At 50.3% G+C, this 19,116-nt stretch overlaps 1 protein-coding gene across 10 annotated transcripts in view; it reads left to right on the top strand.

The window, feature by feature from the left end:
- Positions 1-18,222, top strand: part of NDST2 (N-deacetylase and N-sulfotransferase 2) — a 239,567-nt gene extending 221,345 nt beyond the window's left edge. For all 10 annotated transcript variants that reach the window (XM_043550909.1, XM_043550913.1, XM_043550914.1 and 7 more), the window contains 8 exons: positions 4,735-4,917; positions 5,732-5,828; positions 6,601-6,724; positions 8,433-8,607; positions 8,865-9,035; positions 12,768-12,877; positions 15,632-15,734; positions 15,935-18,222. In XM_043550909.1, the coding sequence (XP_043406844.1) occupies positions 4,735-4,917; positions 5,732-5,828; positions 6,601-6,724; positions 8,433-8,607; positions 8,865-9,035; positions 12,768-12,877; positions 15,632-15,734; positions 15,935-16,084 (1,113 nt within the window). In that variant the 3' untranslated portion in view covers positions 16,085-18,222. The remainder of the gene's footprint in view (positions 1-4,734; positions 4,918-5,731; positions 5,829-6,600; positions 6,725-8,432; positions 8,608-8,864; positions 9,036-12,767; positions 12,878-15,631; positions 15,735-15,934) is intronic.
- The last annotated feature ends 894 nt before the right edge of the window (positions 18,223-19,116 follow it).

Raw genomic sequence — 19,116 nt, 5'->3', positions numbered from 1 at the left:
CTAGAATGGTTAGCTATTAGGGTGGGAGAGCGAGAGCTGGGGGAAGGGCGGGCAGCTGCTTATCTGGACAGTGAAGGCTAAAGCAGCCCTTGCTACTTAAGGGAATTCTTGGCAAACCCTGTTGTCCCCTGTCAGTTCGTATCAGAGTTTAGGGTCAGCCAGAACAAACCTCCCCAAGCACAGGATTGGAAGAAAGGGTGGGCGTGCTGAGCCCAGTCAGACGCTGAAGCTCCTCTTACCCGTGCTGCAGTCTTCCCCCAACAAATTGCTGAGCCAAAAGTCCTTGGCTCCCTTTATTGCTTGTGCATCTGGCTGCAGTTGGCTTGTCTCCAGGCACTGTGACAAATCCTCCCGGGGTTTCATTGCTAGGGTGTGTCCCCTTCCCCCTCCCCACCCCCAATCCATTTCCTTGAAACTTGGATACACGTGAAACAGTTTGTTATATGTTTTTCCTGTGATGCTGCTGTCCTGCCTGAGGCATTTTCAGGAGATCCAGGTCTGACACAGCTCCTTCCTGCCCCCTCAATCACTGCCTGGCTCCAGCAAACTCCTGAGTAATGCACTGCCTTTGCACCTTCCAGTCTCTTCCCAGCTTTCTGCTGTGGATGCCGGTTGGGGGCTTTCCCACCTCTATCCTTTTAAATCCAGAGAAATAAACGGGGAGACAGTGGGCTCAGATGGTCAGGTTCAGAAAATTGAGAGGGAGGCAGCTGGAAGGAGCCTTGCATTTCCTAGTCCATCCCTCTGCCTGTCACTCCCTTGCTAAACTTCCCAAACCTTCTCTTTCCTTATAGATACCTAGTGAGTATGTCGAAGCAAGACATTCCCCTTTCTCATAGGTCTCGGGTCCAAAGATCTTCCCTAATTTCCTTTGTTAAACTTAAACCAGTTTACTCCTCCTGTCCCCTAGAAATGTCCTGTCTTGGTGTGGTTATTATTACCCAGTCAGAGTTATTGTTTTCCACCCCTATAACGAGCCTCACAGCTTAAGGGGAACCACCATTATTACTCTCATCGTCTCTCACAAGTTCATCATTCTCTGGTCCTTTGGATCATTTCAGCTCATCTTCCCTACTCTTTTCTGTCTGTTCCAGTGTCTGAATTTGGCCACTGGGCCAAAGGCCTTGCTGAAATCCAGAGATCACAATCCACCGGGCTCCCCCTCTCTATTCAAGAGGGCAGTTTTGTTATGTAAAAAGTGGTGACCAGATGACTGTGTCCTAATGTGCAAATCACCAACCCACGCTGGCTGTTCTCCTTCTTCTGTCACCTGCAAACAGACTCCCAGGCTGTGGTGTCCAGTCAGTGGTGCAAGTAGAAATAATTTCTTGCTGGTATTGCACTTATGGGAGGGACACAAGGGGGAGCATGTGACCCTCTCATGTGACCCTCCACATGACACCGCCCCCAGCCCAGGGCCCCCTCGCTCTCTCCCTGTCCTCGCCAACACCCCCCTTTGTATATACAAACATCAACATGCTTAACTACTCACTTTCTCCACAGATATGTAGTATTCGGTCTGTTTATATGGAATATGAGAGTTGGGTGAGGAGCCATTTCAGCATATGTATGACTTATTAAAAGACAAATTTTAAGTAGAACTGTATCATCGGCAACACTCTGGACAAGCTCAGTTCTGTGGCTCACTGCCTGCCCAGAGGCTGTGACTTGTGTCTTGTCATATTATCTGGTGCTTTCAGTGTGGTGTAAGGTGAACTCCACCCCTCCAAGAGCCCCACTGCAGTAAGCCAGGCCTTGGCTGCCCACTTCAGGGCTGTGGTGTCATCTAGCAGATAAAACTGTCCCCAGAGCACCATGCACCTTGGCCCCCCACTGTGACTCTCTAGCCTCCTCTGAGCCCCTTCAGTCTTTTCCTGTATTTGCACCTTTCCTTCTGCTGGGTATTTCTCCCTCATTTCCCTTCATCCCTGCAAGCAGCGGAGGGCTGTGCTGTCAGCACATCTTCACTGCTCCTGTTTGCAGAGGGAGCCCAGAGCTAGCAAAGTGCGACCCCACTGATAGAGACATCCCAGTGTTTGGAGAAAGCCACCAGCCCCACATCACTATCAGTGATCCGTAGCAGACTGGGGCACAGCCTCTTTGCACTCCTCTGTGGTGCTTCCAGCCCGCTGGAGTGTGGCCCACATGCAGGAGTCCTGGGTGTATGGTTAACTCTGCAGTGTCAACAGATGATGTTTGATCTTCTGACTAGCAAGCAAGCCTTGATCTCAGGCATGAGAATAGACGCCTACAGGCCGCCACATGCCCTGGCTGTATTTCCTAGCAGCAGAGGGGGATGTTTCTGAGCACTTCTCACAGGCCCTTTTGTTCACACTACATGCCATACAGGCCATTGCTGTACCCACAGCTGTTGCTTTATATTCCTAAAGTTTCCCTCATCATCTGTTCTCTGAACTCCAGGCTTCTCTGTCTACAGCTCCTTGTCAGTGCTGAGCAGGGGAGATCATGCCATGCTGCAGATGGGGGCTTACTGCCAAGCTAGTCATGGGTCAGTTGAGGGGCAGGGTTTGGTCATAGATTACATCAGCAGGCTTGCTCAGGGCTGTGTTGGCAGGACCAGCCAGGGCAGGGCAGACCACCAGGGCTGATCTGTTGGGGCATGCATGTTACACTGTTACGAGATAGCCAGACTCAGTAGGAAGAGGAGGGCAGTGGCCCTGCAAGTCCTGGTTGGCTTGGCTGGTTGCGATTCCTCTTGCTTGGGACCATTTATGGGCAATGATGTTACCAGAACTGGTCATGGCAGGCCTGGAGATTTGACTGCCCCCGTTGTATGCCACGTTTGTCACCCTGGCAGTGTTCCGAGCAAGCCGGTGTTGGGACTGAATCCTCTCCTCCCCCCGTCCCTCCTCCCCCCAGTGCAGGAGGGCTGTGTCAGTGGTGAGAAAGGGGTTATTGTGCAATGATCCCTGTCTATCAGGTGGCTCCCCAAGCAGCTGGAGGAAATGGATGCTTTCTCCTGATGCATGGACAGCTACTCCTGAGCCCGATCCTCTCACCTTGCCAGGTGGACCTGCTCCCCCATCCTCACAGTGATTCGCCTCCAGCTTTCCAGCACTGGGTGCCCACATGATTGCCCAGGCCCCTCTTGTACCCTGCGGTGCTAAACCACCTGCTTCCTTCCCAGTGTTCTCAGTGAGGTGCCCCCTGCTGTGCTGCTGACCTTTTGGCCTTGCAGCGTTTCTGTGCCCAGTCGCGCACTGGAGCGTCACAGGGACCGAGCCGTCAAAGCCGTGTGCAGAACTCGAGCTGGCAGCACTTTCAGCCACGCGCTAAAATTCTTAAAAGCAAACTATCTGGGGGACAAACGAATGCAATGATGAGAATAGGTTGTTCAGCAAGGCAGGGTGAATGCAAGACCTCGTGCTGGCTGCAGGCCTGAGTGTGTCTCATACCAGCTCTGCAGAGCCCCGTAACCTGGTGGGCAGGAGGATATGAACATGTTCCTGAGCTTCGGGAGGGTCCCATGCCCAACAGTTGGCAAGAAGTTCCGCAGGGGGATGCCCACACCCCCTGGGAGGACCTTTCAATGGAGGATGTTGATTTAGTTGGTGATGGTCCTGCTTTGAGCAGGGGGTTGGACTACATGACCTCCTGAGGTCTCTTCCAACCCTGATAGTCTGGGATTCTATGATGTCTGTTCCCTGGCGAGAGGACAGGCAGGGATGGCCACACCCCAAGGCTCAAGTCTTGGTGTATTTTTAGTGTTTTAAAGAGTGAAGCCAAGATTGTTCCTCACGCTGCTGGTGAGTCGAAGCTGGCTTCCCACAGACTCGGGATCTGGGAGACTCCTGTGAGATCATCCAGTCTGCCCTGGATTGCTTCTGCCAGGGCATTGCCTGGCAGCCAAAGCCAGCCCCAGCACTCTCTTTCCCAGGTCTCCGTGTCCCCTGTTCAAGCTGGCACATGCCGCAGCCAGTGCAGGGAGTGCCCTGCTCTCACGGCTTGTGACCCCCTCTAGCAGTGGGAAGAGGAGGAGGAACTGAATTCCAGTTCTGAGCACACAGGAGATTCTGCTTCCAATTCCCTCCTGGACAGGGGCTTTCCAAGCTGTTGACTGCTTGAAAAGGGTCACTGTGGACAAATCACTACTTTGGCCTCAGTCCGGCTTCCAAAACTATCCTGTGGTCACCTGGAATGTGGAGCCATGGCTTGTTCAGGGTGGGAATGTGTTTGCCTTGTGAGTGTCTGGGTCTAAGGCTCCTAGGAGAGGTGAGTTGCTGTCTCTGGGAATGCACAGCGCACTTGCTGGGAGAGCTAGGATCCAGGGTAGGTCCTGTCTCCACCAGTCAGTGTTTTGTAAGGGCTGAGCGGGCTCCCTGTTCCAACTGTCTGCAGCGCTAGTAACTGCGCTGGGGCTCTGGCAGAGAACACACTCTGATTCACACATGGTCTGCACTTGGGATTTTCAAGGACTAGCCCAATAGGGGCTATTTGGAGAATCACCCACTTCCCTCTCCCCGGGGCACCCATTGCCTGGAGCAGAGGTGTGGATTGCAGAGCAGTATTCCCAGGGGCACAATATAGTCTCTTACCTTTGTCCCATAGCCTAGGAGAGATGCACATTCACCAGCTCAGACAGCCAGAGCAGGCCTCGGAAGTCAGCAGCTTCTAAGTCTGGTGGTGGGATGCAGTAGGGTGGCAGAGAGCAGGCTGGGATGACGCAGGGCTGTTACCTGACTTGTAAATGCTCCTTGTGTTCCCTGTTTGCAGATCAGCATCTTCATGACGCACCTGTCTAATTATGGGAACGACCGGCTGGGGCTGTACACTTTTGAGAGCCTGGTCAAGTTTGTGCAATGCTGGACCAACCTTCGCCTGCAGACTCTGCCTCCTGTCCAGCTGGCAAAAAAGTACTTTGAAATCTTTCCCCAGGAGAAGAACCCACTGTGGCAGGTGAGCAGGCTGTTCTGATCTCCCTTGGCCATTCAGGACTCCTCCCCGTGGCCTCTTGCAGGAGGCTGCTCTCTCTTTGGAAGGTACATGGAGAAGGAAGGGTTGCCATGGTGACACTACCACTCCAGTGCCCAGATGGGTCAGTCGCATGGCCGTGGGTTTTGGTCCTTGTTGCCTCGCTCCCCAGATCCCAAAGACATGATGTTGGGGGAAGGGAGTGATGGGCCACACTCCTGGTGCGAGCTGTGGGGACAGAGAGCTCTCACTGGCCTGGAGGGGGTCCCAGGTACTTGGCTAGTTGAGGATATAACCGTGGGGGGAGGAATGTCTGTGGGGCTGGCAGAGCTTGCAGGCATGTTACTGTGACGTCTCCTGACATAATTTCACGCTACAGAATTCATGTTGGTTAAATAAAAACATGCTTATTCCATTTCATCCCAGCACAGCAGCTCTCTGCATGTTAATGAGCAGATGAAATGAACTGAAGGTGGTAGAATTGTCTGTCTGCCAGAGTGGCTGTGCTGTAACAGCAGCAGGGCAGGGATTGCTGCTCAGCCCAGCAATGATGATGGGCCCACATCTTGGTTACTTTGGACAGGAGTTGCGGGGAACACTTTCAAAAGGGACTTAGGGTCCTAAATCATTTGAGTGCTTTGGAAGCTGTTCCTGCGCCTTGGTCTGTGCAGTGCAGCCTGCCAGTACTCAGCAGAATGGGGATGTAGTTGTGAATTGTTCCTTGTTCGTTATGCTCTATCCGCAGGAGCCGTCATCAGCTCCCTTGCTAATATTAAATCCTGTTCTCTCTGTTGTGCAGAATCCCTGTGATGATAAGAGGCACAAGGATATCTGGTCCAAAGAGAAAACATGTGACCGGCTCCCCAAGTTCCTTGTCGTTGGACCCCAGAAAACTGGTAATTGTTCAGCCCATTTAAAGATAAACTCCTGACTCTGCTGCCTCCAGTGCAGACGGACCGTTCGTAGATCTGTACAGCAGTAGCCAGCGATCACACGTGATCAGGGTCTCTGGTTTGTCCCACCCAAAGTGCAGCACCTCCGTCAGCACAGTGCTCCTACTGCCCTGCTGAGGCATAACCCGAACTCGCAGGGAAGAGCCTCACCTGCTGAGTCACCGCGAGAAGTAGTGCAGGCTCTTGGTTTACCCATACGAGTCCTGACCCTCTTTAGCTGAGCCGATGTGCCCCTCTAGTGCCTTCCCAGTAACAGGCCTGCGCCCTAATGGCTCTCACGCTGACACACTGCACAGGGGTCTGGGACTAGGTCTGTACATGGGTCGGTAACTCATCTGGGATTGCTGTGGGCAGTGATTTGGCTAGAGAGGTATTGAGCTGAGGAACCACTTCCAGCAATTGACAGGTGCCAGCCATTTGTGTAGAATGGGGGCCTGAGCCCTATCGGTGAACCTCTTCCCAGCCCAGCTGCCATCCCCCTCACAGGAGCCATTGGGGATCTCTGCTGGTGTGCCTATGCCCCTGGCAGCTCTTGTGCTCTGTGCCCGTGTCGCACTGTCGCTGCGTAGTAAGGACACCTGGCTTGGCTGACCATAGACATGCTGGAAGCTCTCGCTGTGCTCAGCAGAGTCGTCAGGAAACACAAGCCTCCCCCCCCGCCCCTCTCAGTTCCCTGGGTGACCCAAGCTCCACTAATTGTTGTTGCTCATTGTAGGAACAACAGCTGTGCACTTCTTCCTGACCATGCACCCAGCGGTCACTAGTAACTTCCCGAGTCCAGCCTCCTTCGAAGAGATCCAGTTCTTCAATGGGCCCAACTATCATAAAGGAATTGACTGGTAAGCATCCTAGCTCTTGTGCTCCCCTAGAGGGATTGGTCCTCATGTTGCACCCTCCTGAGTGTCCCTGGGCTCCATCCACCTCAAGCGTTTTAGCAAGCCCTCCATTTCTGTCCGGTACGTTGCACCTCTGGGTGCTCACAGTCTTGATCTGTTTCTCCACTTGCTATGCCTCAGCTACACCCCTGCTATAAACCCTTAGCCCAGCGTTTCCTAAATTTTGAAAGCCATGCATGCTCCTGCAGCCCTGCATGTGCTATGAATGTCTGCCCAAGAGCAGACTGGGGAAATCGCCATACAATACTTGCTCTCCTTGTCACATGCTGATGTGTTCATGTTTAAAATATTCTCACTTAGATCTGAGGTTTTTCAAAGCAAAGGTTTTTCTGGCATAGTTAAATTGGTAACAAATGTGGCAAAACCCCAATACTAAAAAGGGGTTGCCAGTATAAGTCCGTTTGCCAGTGCATAGCTACGTTTGTTTGGTGAAGCGGTGAGTGGCCCAACTCGTGGCCCGTGGGCCGGATGTGTCCCACAGGCCGATTCTCTCCAAGCCCGAATGTGTCCAGCCTGCAACAGATCTACTCGACAAAATAGCATCCTCCCTATGGCATGGCCTTGATTGCACTGTACACGCGAGGTCACGCTGCTTGGAGAACGTCATTTTGTAGAGCACGTATTTATGTAGGTGGTCCGGGGAAGAGCCCCACACAGCAGTGAAAAGGTTGGACCACCCAGGACCAGCAAAGGTACTCCTTTGCCAGCATAAGCTGCATTTCCACTAGGAGGGTTTGCCGATATAGCTATACCAGTATAGCTAGTGTAGCCAAGGCCTGAATTAGTGCCCATTGAGATGGACAGAGCGGTTCTCACCTCAGAGTTAAGTTCTCCACGGACCCAAGCAGATGTCTTTGTCTCCTACGCTTGGTTTGGTCGGTCTGTCTGCTTGTCTACATGGGGAATCTTTATACTGCTCTAGTTATACCAGTGTAGACCCCTATGTGAGCACTCTTATCAGAATGAAAGTATCCACTCGGAGCTATACGGATATAACTCGAGATAACTTTACAGTGAAGACAAGCCCTAAGGTTCTTGTAGGTGCCCCATCTCCCTAGTATCTGAGCACCTCACAATCTACAGTGTGTTTATCCTCACAGCGCTCCTGTGAGGCAGGGCAGGGCTCATGTCCCTGTTCTACAGAGGGGGGAAACTGAGGCACAGAGAGACTAAATGACTTGACCAAGGTCACGCAGCAAGTCAGTGGCAGAGCAGGGACTTGAACGCAGATCTTCAAGTCCCGGCTAGCATGCTACCCACTGGGCTGTCTTTTGTTCTTCATTCAATAGCTAGAGGCTCACTTGTTTTTACTGAAAGCTGAGACCCGGGGGAATAATTCTGAGGCCTGTTTACATCCCCAGCTAGTTCCAGGCACCACCCAAGAGTGCTGTGCCCTGCTCACAGGGCAATGTCTTCGCCCATTATCGCATCCCCTCCTACTCCACATCAGACTCTACCCCTGTTCCCCACTATCCCCGTTCTGTGTCATCCCCTCATTGACTCTCCATGGGCTTGGCCAGCCCAAGCTCTTCTGCATGCCCTCTACAGTTCTGAGGTGCCAGCAGGCTGGTTTGCCCTGTGCCACTTTTCTGCTGGGTTGTGCTCCCCACACGTGTGCCATCAAGCTGTCCTGGTTTGCTCTGCTTGGCAGGTACATGGAATTCTTCCCCATCCCCTCCAACGCCAGCACAGACTTCATGTTTGAGAAAAGTGCCAATTACTTTGACACAGAGGTGGTACCGAAGCGTGGCGCAGCCCTGCTTCCACGAGCCAAAATCATCTCCATTCTGATCAACCCGGCCATCCGAGCCTACTCCTGGTACCAGGTATCACCCCTTCCCGGGGGGCCCTGGGGAGGGCTGGAGATCTGCTCCAGTGTGGCAAGCAGCTCCTGGGTGAATGGATTTCTCCTGGGAGGCCGGGGTAGGTTAGTACTGATGGGAGCGTGTGGATTTGTTCACAGGAGAACTGGGGTGTGTTTGTGCTGCCCCAGGGCAGCAGAGAGCAGGGGGCTGCGTGCACATTGGCTAGGGAAGGGCAGAGTTCTGTGTTCTGACCTCCTAATCATGTGTTTGTTTCCCAGCACCAGCATGCTCACAGCGACCCTGTGGCTCTCAATTACACCTTCTACCAGGTGATTACTGCGAAATCCCAGGCCCACCTGGAGCTGCGCAACCTGCAGAGCCGATGCCTGCTCCCTGGAATGTATTCGACTCACCTGGAACGATGGCTGACGTATTACCCCTCTGGGCAGGTACAGAGCTCTGCTGCGCTTGGCCGTGTCTCTAGTAATTGGCAGAAGATTATTCTGGATCAATGAGCAGTGCTGCTCAGACATCAGTAACTCTGGGGAAAGAGAGTCAGAAAGCCCCAGTCCCGAGTGAAGCATGGTGGACAGGGAACGGGCTGGCTTTTCAGAGTTCAGCTTGGTGACTGTAGAGACAGGAAACTCCCCGTCTGTCTCATTCTCTCTTCACTGTAATTTACGACTCTTTTTTGGGGAGGGGAATATAAACTGCTGCTTCCTTCCCTCCATGTTACCTGATAGAGAATCAGGCTGATTTGTTACTGATCGTGTCTATCCAGTCAGGGTCGAGTGTCTACAGGTTTCCTAGTGCCTGTGTATAGTAGGTGGCTGAGCTCCCAGACCGCACAGCAGCGTTAGGAGGCCCAGGAAGCACTAGCTTACTGCAGCCTTAGCGTCTCTCCCTTTTGTCTCGGCAGCGTGTCCCCCTGGGGCAGTCACGATGCCCAGTGCGTGTTCCGCTCCTGCTGTGATACCCTGGCTTTCACCAGAGGCTTTGGGGCTCTATTGCTTGTCACGTTCACTTGTTTCTTCTCCAGCTCATGAAGCCTGTAGCGCTGCTGAGTGTGGGTTTTACTGCAGAGGTGTCTGGAATCCCCAGACTGCCGAATTCTGCCTGCCTTCTGTTTTTAGATTTCTAGGTTGGTCAACACAAACTACAGCTCGTTTCTGTCTCTGAATCTGCCTTCATTGTGACAAGACATTTACAAACTGCCTTGTGTGCTCGGAATCAGAAAGCATTTTAGCAACTTCTTTTCTGACAGATGTAAAGCAAGATTGCCTAGAACTCGACTTCTGTTGCCAGAGTTAGTCTCAGGTGGTGCATGAACCAGCAGATCCCATCATGCGTTTTGAGGCACTTATTCCCTGCAGCAGCAATAGCTCTAAGACCAGGCAGTGGTTCTGCTTCTCAGAAAACATAGTACAGCTGTAGAACTAACAGGCAAAAGTAAAACAAAGCCGGGCTCTGTGTTCATGGCCTTCTTGCTGTCGTAGCAGAGCCAGTGCCTGACAAGAGCAGACGAGTTGTGGTGCAATTGCAGTGAATAGGAGTAACAGACATTGCATCTCCTCTAAGGCAGTATATTGTCCAGCGAGAGCCCCGGCCCTGGGCTGTTCCCTCCACATCTGGAGAATTCTGGCTTAAGCCAACGGTTTGCAACCCCCCGCCAGTTAATTCAAATGCAGCAACTGGAAAGGCAGCAGCAGCAGCATCCTCAGCGCAGGAGACAAGCTAGCACTTTCATCTGGTGGTCAGAGCCAGGGAGATGGTGGAAGGAGTCTGTCCTGCATAAAGTGTGCGGGCACATCCCTGGGCTCACATCTCCCTGCCTTCGTATTCAAGCTGTTAGAGCAGATGAGAGTGAAGAGAAGACAATACCCTCTTAGCAGAAAACGGCACTTAAAATGATGTCAGGACATAATACAGCAAGAAAACTCTTCAGCTGAACTAATCACAACCACGCTGGAGCACTGTGAAAACATGGAACTAGGGAGCCCTCCTGCTCTGTACAAAATCACCTGAGCTCTCCTCTCTGGCTGACTTTGCATTCTCTACAGAATGAGTGTCAGAGCATGGGCTACCACACCAGGCAGGGACTAGGACACTTTAGAATAAGACTGTGGATATCCCTACTGGAGAGTTAACTTGGGTGATCAGCACTTAGGTTAGCCTGGCCTGAGGGTGAGCAGCCACACTGCAAAGCCCTACTCAAGCTACTGCGTCCTCACTGGTGCTGCTGTCCCTTGTGTGTGTCACTTACTTCAGGGGGCATCTCCCATGGTTCTCAGCGCTGCAGTAAGCTGAGCTGCTCTATCATCCTTTTCTAGTCAATTGAAGGAGAACTTGTCTGTTCTTCTGGGGAATAGAGGGAAGGTGCTGGAGGCCTACTGGCACTGAAGTGATTTAGTCTGTGTCCTCTCTGCAAAGTGGGAGGGTTACCAGTCTGAATGCAGCAGCAGCCCACTAGCCCATGCTCCCAGAGAAACCAGCTAGCATGGGTTTAAAGCACCATTCAGCTCAGAGCATTTGTGTGGGGACAGGAGTGGGGCTAGGGACAATACCCAAGTAAACTCTGCAATGAAGACATACCCTGTAGGAGCTGGTTATGCAAAAGGATATGGACATGTCACCTTTGGAAGACTGACCCAGGAAACACTGCTTCTCCAGGACCCACAAAGCGCATGGCCCATCCTGGAGAGAAGCAAAGGGCTGTTACAAGCACAGATCTGCAGAGCTGAGGTCAGACAACTGGGCTCTGAGTGGAGGGAGCATAGGCCTGACAGCGTGGAGCCACTGCCCAAGTCACAGATCTGCTGAGCTGCAGTTACCCAGTAAACAGGATCACAGCATGAAGTGATTCAGGAGTGTGCTGTGGCAGTGATGGATGGAAAGCGATATATCATTTATTCACTGAATCCTCATTATTACTAGAACTGTCCTGTGGACCTGTGACCTGCTGTCTGAGCTGGAAGCCTAGACTTTCTCTCCCTATATAAGCAATGGGATCTCTCCACTTTGATTTACAAAAGCTACCTACCATAACTGGCAACAGAGATTTGCATAAGATTGCCCCCCTTTCCTGGCTGAAATGGTGCAGCTGCAGAAGCCCTGCACCTTCCAGTCTCACGGCCAGAGTGACTGGGGGCATTTTAATGGCCCCTTTAAGAAAGAACTGGTCCTAAAAACTAGGTTTCTCCAAAGAGGAAACCCCCACCCCCACCCCCAAAACTGCTAATGGTGTAATGGTTGTACAGAACTGGAGCACAGCTTCCTGTAATTATTTCTTTGGCCTGGGATTCTGGGCACACAAGGAGCAGAGCTTTTGGTCTGCCCTGGACAATGAACTAATTGCATGGAGAAGGATTCTCGAACTCTTTGCAAATACCCCACAGTTCTTTGCAGTGGTTTGTGTCCATGCAGGTTTATCACAGAGTGACTCCATAGGTGAGAAGCAGGGGCCCTTCCATCACCACCTCCTGCCACTAGAAGATACCTGCCTCAGAGCAGGAGAGGAAAAGCAGCTCGCCCACTCTGAGGTCAACTTCAGTGTCTGCAAAGAGATACGTCGCCTCCCCACAGTGCCTGACCTACCATCAAAATTGCCAAAAGCCATCTCCTTCTGTGGCCAAGTGCTTCTGTTTCACTACTGGATCTGGAGTGGTCTAGGGCCCAGCTCCCCAGAACTCACCCCAGGTCATTTCTTTTGGACGATTTCCTCTTTAATGGATAGTCCAGCTAGTACGAAGAGACTGATGGTTAATGTCTGTCATCCTCCGAGGGAGGGAAATGAGCCAGAGCAGATTGTTATGTAAAAAGGAAGCATCGGCTGTCAAAAAGGATACATGTAATTGATGGCTAGTGCTCAGGCTAGGTGCTCAGTTACAGGCTGTTGTGTGGCAACTGTCAAGTGAAAAAAGTGACACTTTGAGCTGCTTTTATGTTGTAAATGTTGGTCAACATTAGGACTCTTCTGTCTCCAGTAACAAAGGGCCAGCACCCAAAAGAGGAACAGCACTAGCTTTTCCCCTCAGGCTCTTTGCGGCTTGTAAGCCGCAGGTATTAGGGCATGGACAGTGCTCCTGGGGGAATGTCCTGGTCCAGAGGGGCTGCTCCCTGGTTTGGTGCCAGAGGCTGACGTAGCTCACACTGAAAGCTTTGTGGACGCTCTATTGTTTCAGATTCTGATTGTGGATGGCCAGGAGCTCCGGCACAGCCCTGCTTCCATCATGGAGAACATCCAGAAGTTTCTGGGGGTGATACCACTCTTCAATTACACCCAGGCCCTCAAGTAAGGATTCGTCAGTACGTGTGTATCACTGCTAATATTGCTAGGCAGCTGCATTGTGAGCTTACTCATGACCTTCATCTCAGGTGAAAGGGGAGTTGGTCTGTCACGAGCTCTGTCCCTGGCCTCTCCTGAGAAGGGATTGCAAGTTGGCCTGACTGGTGTGGTGAGTTTAAATAAGCTTCCCTACTGTGCTTATGTGATCTAACAACATGCTTAAGCACTTGATTCCCAAAGCTGGCTGGAAAATGCTGCTGGCCTTCATCCACCTGGTCACTAAGCTTCACGTGAGCCAAGAATGAGCTCGGGATGGTAGAGAGGTCTGGTTATTCTTTTTGTAGGCACGACATCACCCTGTATTTGGACTCGTTGTGTGGTGTCCCCCGCTTGCTGATGCAGAAGTAATCTAACGTTGGCCTAGATCCCTCCCTGAGCTGAGCCCTTTTTGACACTGAAGTCATCAAGACTTGCTGTTGATGTGGATACTGAAATTACCTGGAACCGTAATTCCTTGAGTTTTTGTTCAGTACCTCATGGTGTCACCAACGGACTAGGACTTTTGCTGTTTCATTCCTGCTGTATGACACACTCTGGATATTATCTTTGGGCTAGGCTAGGAGATACAAGGTGGGAAGGTCAGATCACAACTTCATCTAGACCAAGGAATAAATGGTCAGTTTTCAGAATGGAGAGAGGTAAATAGTGTTGTCCCTCAGGGGTCTATACTGAGACCGGAACTGTTCAACATACTCATAAATGATCTGGAGAAAGGGGTGCACGGTGAGGTGGCAAAATTTGCAGATGATACAAAACTACTCAAGATAGTTAAGTCTCAGGCAGACTACGAAGAGCTACAAAAGGATCTCTCAAAACTGGGCAACAAAGTGGCAGATCAGATTCAATATCGATAAATGCAAAGTAATGCACATTGGAAAACATAATCCCAACTATACATATAAAATGATGGGGTCTAAATTAGCTGTTACCACTCGAGAAAGAGATCTTGGGAGTCATTGTGGACAGTTCTCTGAAAACATCCACTCAATGTGTAGCAACAGTCAAAAAAGCTAACAATTTTGGGAATCATTAGGAAAGGGATAGATAATAAGACAGAAAATATCATACTGCCTCTATATAAACCCATGGTACGCCCACATCTAGAATGCTGCATGCAGATGTGGTCGCCCCATCTCAAAAAAGATATATTGGAATTGGCAAATGTTCAGAAAAGGGCAACAAAAATTATTAGGTGTCTGGAACAGCTTCCGTATGAGGAGAGATTAAAAAAACAGGGATTTTCATCTTGGAAAAGAGATGACTAAGGGGGATATGATAGAGGTTTATAAAATCATGACTGGTGTGGAAAAACTGACTAAGAAAGTGTTATTTACTCCTTCACATAACACAGGAATTAGGAGGTCACCCAATGAACTTAATAGGTAGCAGGTTTAAAACAAACAAAATGAAGTATTTCTTCACACAAGGCACAGTCAACCTGTGGAACTCTTTGCCAGAGGGATTTTTGTGAAGGCCAACACTATAACAAGGGTTCAAAGAAGAACTAGATAGTTCATGGAGGATAGGTCCATCAGTGGCGGTTAGCCAGGGTGGGCAGGGATGGTATCCCTAGCCTCTGTTTGCCAAAAGTTGGGAATGGGCGACAGGGGATGGGTCACTTGATAATTACCTGTTCTGTTCATTCCCTCTGGGGTACCTGGCATTGGCCACTGTCAGAAGACAGGATACTGGGCTGGATGAACCATTGGTCTGACCCAGTATGGCTGTTCTTATGTTGATTTCACCTAATTTGGAGCAACTGCTCTGGCCAAAACGCTTTTGAGTCTCTGGTAAGCTATATATTAAATTGGAGGCTATATATTATTATGAGGTGAGGGACCTCTCCCATTGGTGTTGGGCAGGAGATTGATGGGTCTGATTGGGTCCCAGATATGCCTGAGGAATTGTTAGCAGAGGCATCGTATAGTCGAAAGGATTCAGAGTCAGGGTCTGGGTTCCTTTTCCCAGCTCAGACACAGATATGGCCTGTGTGACAGCGGACCTGTCACTGCACCCCTCCAAAACAGTGCAGCGAAACTTCACTTGGAGAATGGCATTAGAGAAATGTCAGGGATTAGGACTGTTTGGCTCTCTGTTGGAGCAGCTGTGAATGGATTAGTGGAATTATAGACACTCCCCCATCTTCAGTTGCCATGGGTCACTTATGACCTGCAACTGCTGAAGCAGCAGATGAGAGGAAGCAGGGTTGGTCAGCTTGCAGCCCTGAAATTTGTGTGGTAAGTTGGATATGTGGCCCATTTTTAGGGACAAGATGGAGGTTTTCATAGTTGTATTAGATCTGTATTTTAATAACGTAAGGTGCCCAGGAGTTGAGGCTTTGAGCACCATCGGAAGCTGTCAAATCAGTGTGGCATAAAGGGAGGGTGTTTTTGTTTGTTTTAAACTAACTGTTAAAAAAATTCTATTGGTGTAAGTTCCCGTGGAAACAGCCTCCAAAATTCCATTTTCCTGGTGGTCACCACAAACATTTCACCTGAACCTGAACGTGAATTGACTTGCCATGCTTAGAACCAAAAGTAAAACAAGTGCTTTTCATTGTCCACAGCCAAGAGGCAGCGCCAAAAAAAGGAAATAAAGTGCAAAATGAATTAGATTTTAAAATCTTTGAACTGGAGTCAGCAACACAGACAGATACACGTTTCCTTCCCTAGGATTTTTAACTAAGTGTGTCCCTTTCAGGTTTGATGAAGCAAAAGGATTTTGGTGCCAGGTGCTAGATGGAGGGAAGACTAAATGCTTGGGAAAGAGTAAAGGAAGGAAGTATCCTGACATGGATTCCTCGGTGAGTAACCAGCTTGGGGAAATGTGCCTTGCCTGGAAAGAGGCAATAATGGGTTGAAGGGAGAGCGCTCTCAGCCAATTAGGGACAGGTGTAGTGTCAGTGGATTTTCTGAGATATGGGGACTACATGAATGCCTTTCAGGGCAGAGAGAGGATTGCATGTAACCCTTGCTAACGTGAGGTCTTCTCTTCCCCCTGCAGTCTCGGCTGTTCCTCACAGACTTCTATCGAGAGCACAACATCGAGTTATCCAAGCTGATGAACAGACTTGGGCAGCCCCTTCCACATGGCTCCGCGAGGACTGCAGAATTCCAGCTGGAGCTGAGGTGGAAGCCCCTGCCCTGGTGCTGATGGATGCATGGTGCTGTCTATCCATGGATATAAAAGCAGGTGGAAAATACCTACGATGGCATCTCTTGTCAGTCAAAAAACTAGAGAAAAGAGCAGACAGCCAAGATCTTGGGATGGTGACAGGAGCCCTTCCCGCTCTGGCTGCTGCCTGGGATGTCATTGCAGGAGGTCCAGCGAGACTGTTGCACCCAGTGCGAATCAAGCCCCTAAATATTAATGGTTTGTTACAAAACTTTTGTAAGAAAGACACAAAGAAAAGGAAATTGCACAAAGTGTAGCGGCTGCTCCAGGAGGAGACTGTGATCCCAGGGAACATCTGTGGGCTTCCCTCCCCCCCACCCAGAAGAGAGCATGCTAACCCTTTGAGACTGGGATTTTCAGACTCCTATACTACTACTGTCTGAAATGCTCAGTACCTAGAGGGTTAATGTCTTCCAGTTGTGACAGGTTTGGGGTGCAGCACCTGGCCTTTGTTGTTGATAGCAATGTGGTAATTGCACTGTCGTAGCAGAAAAAGCCACTGCAGCCTAGAGAAGGGGGAATCGGGAGAACCCCAACTTTGGGGAGCAGTTTTAATACAGCCATGAAAGGCAACATTCCCTCTTCCCCCTTGCACATGGCAGTTCGTTCTTTGGAGACGGGTCCTGCTATTGGTAAACTGTGTGGCTGCCCCTCAACAGCATCCTCCGCTTAGGCTCCCTGCTCAGAGAGGGGGGTGTTGTAAAAGTGGACTGCCTGGTCCTGCCTGCAGCTGCGCCCTTGGAATAGTGTGTTCCAGGGAGCTAGGTGAAGGAGCAGAGGCTTGCAGAAGTTGTCATAAAGAATCTGTCTGTCGTCTTCCAGAGGGAGGGGAATAGAGGGGTGTCCTCTAACAATAGATATTTCCGCTACCTCCCCTGGGGAATGGGGCTTGATGATTAGTCTAAGGCCCCTGGTTGCAAAGGCTCTAAGCCATGCTGCTGAATATAACTGAGGATCGTGTCCTACTAGCTGCTTCCTCTCTTGCATATTTCCCAGGCATTACTGATATGGGGAAAGACTGGTCCAGTTTCTTTTCTGGGGCTGCATCAGCATCCACATGATGGTAGGGTCCAGAAGATACCAGGCCACAAAGCTAGTTTCTTCAGTGGACATCAGTGAGAGAGGAATGGGGTCAAACAGGAACATCCTCTGACTCGCACTTAGCTTCTGAGCAGATGACATCCTCAGAGGTGCCAGATCCATTGAAGGGATAGGATAGATAACTGAGTAGGAGCAATCTAGGCAAGATCCAGGGCACTCAGAGCAGAGCTTGTTGATCCTCCCTTGGAGCAAAAGAACAAGGCCCTGATCCTTGTGAATTAAGAGACACTCTCACCCCCTGATACCAAGCCAGATAGCTTAGGCGAGAGTAAAGCAGCTCTGCTGCCAAGGGTCTTGGGCTTCTATTGCAGGGACAATTGTCCAACTGCATTAGGGGGGTTTTGCTTTTCTCTGAGGTTGGCCACACTTGGAAAGGTAATACCCAGACAGTCGCAGGAGACGAATTCTGATGAACTTGTCCTGCTGGTGTCTGGAGTGGTTGTTTTCTTTCTCACTGAGCCATGGGCATCTAAATTCCAACTTCCCCTGTCTCGCTGTATGGAGGAGAGTGGCTCTGGAACCAGCTTTTTTTACTCCTTCTCCAGCCTTATATAGCAGGAGTCTTGCTGCTTAAGACAAATGGCAGGGTTCACTTTGACCCAGACAGGAACATAATGTATGGCAACTTCTGCAACTGTCATGGTCTCCTTTTTTCTAAAGGGGAGAGAAGCTGTTTCAACCAAGCTTTTCCATTGAGCCTTGGGTATTGTGTATTTTTAACTGGTGCATTTACCATTGTATGTAAATGTATATAGTATGCAATATAGTATTTTATTCCATGTGCCCTAAGGAAGGGCTAACCTTGTGCAACCAAAAAGAGGAACAGAAATAGAAACCTATCTCCCTCATTAGAACAGAGGAGAGCCCCACTTCCTGCACTGGATTCATGTATAGTGTCATTCACATTGAATGATGATAATGGAGAAATTCTTGGCTCTCGAAGCTGAGCACAAGTGTCTGAATAAAGGCTAGAATTAGCATTCAGTGGGTTCAATAAATGTACCACTTATTTTCTATGAGTTGTGACGGTTTGGAGTGTTGTCCTCTCTCTGGTTCTGCTCTCACCCACTCAGCCCTGTGCTTGGGCAAAGGCAGGAAACAAACAAGCTACAATTTAGAACAGTGACCTAAGCTGGTATTTGGGAAGGGTGCAAGGAACAGGGTCATGAAGAGGTGCAGTGACAAAGGGGGCAGATGTTACAACCAGCAGCACCAGTACCACTCAGCCTGAAGCATCCATTGAGCCAGAAAATTAAATGGGGCAGGCCAGCAAAACAGTTCCCTCCCATCTCAGTACACCTTGTGGGTGTTTGCAGTGCATGGAGCACTTTGTCACCCCCCAGTCCTGCCATGTTTCACCAACCAGCTGCCTCTAGGCTTCTGGCCAGCTTCTGCAAGCCCCCAGCCTGAAGCTGTTAAAGGCTTGCTCTAGTCAAGGAAGTGCAGGCAGAAGTCTTGAGCATCCCTGCGCTGCCCCGGCCGTTAGCCAGCCTCACCTGACATGCAGCAAGGAACAGGCTTTTCTTTATGGCTGGTGCCAACTTCAGAGGTGGTTCAGTGCTGCTCAGCAGCCTGAGTTTGTTCACATCACATTAGCCTCAATTCAATGGGTAGCTAAAATTACCCCAGCAGCAGAGGGTTGTTATCACACTTCAGAAGCAGGAAGCTGCAGGTATCTTCACACCCTGCCTTTGCACAGAACTCTAGTGTGTTCTCCAAGAGGAAGGCCCTGTAACCAAGTGTAATATTGCCCTGTCCATTGTTATTACTTCCTGCTGCTGGGCTTGTACTGGTTGTTTTCCTGTTACCTTGATGGTCTTAGACTCAAACCTGTAACATTTTCACAGCTGTTCCATTCAGATTGGGAAGGGGCTATTTTTTCCAATGGAGATGTCGGCTATGTTACCACA

The sequence above is a fragment of the Chelonia mydas genome, chromosome 7 (assembly GCF_015237465.2).
Source record: "Chelonia mydas isolate rCheMyd1 chromosome 7, rCheMyd1.pri.v2, whole genome shotgun sequence".
Lineage (NCBI taxonomy): Eukaryota > Metazoa > Chordata > Testudines > Cheloniidae > Chelonia > Chelonia mydas.
Note: the sequence above shows the minus strand (reverse complement) of the source record. Positions and strands in the feature narration are given on the sequence as shown.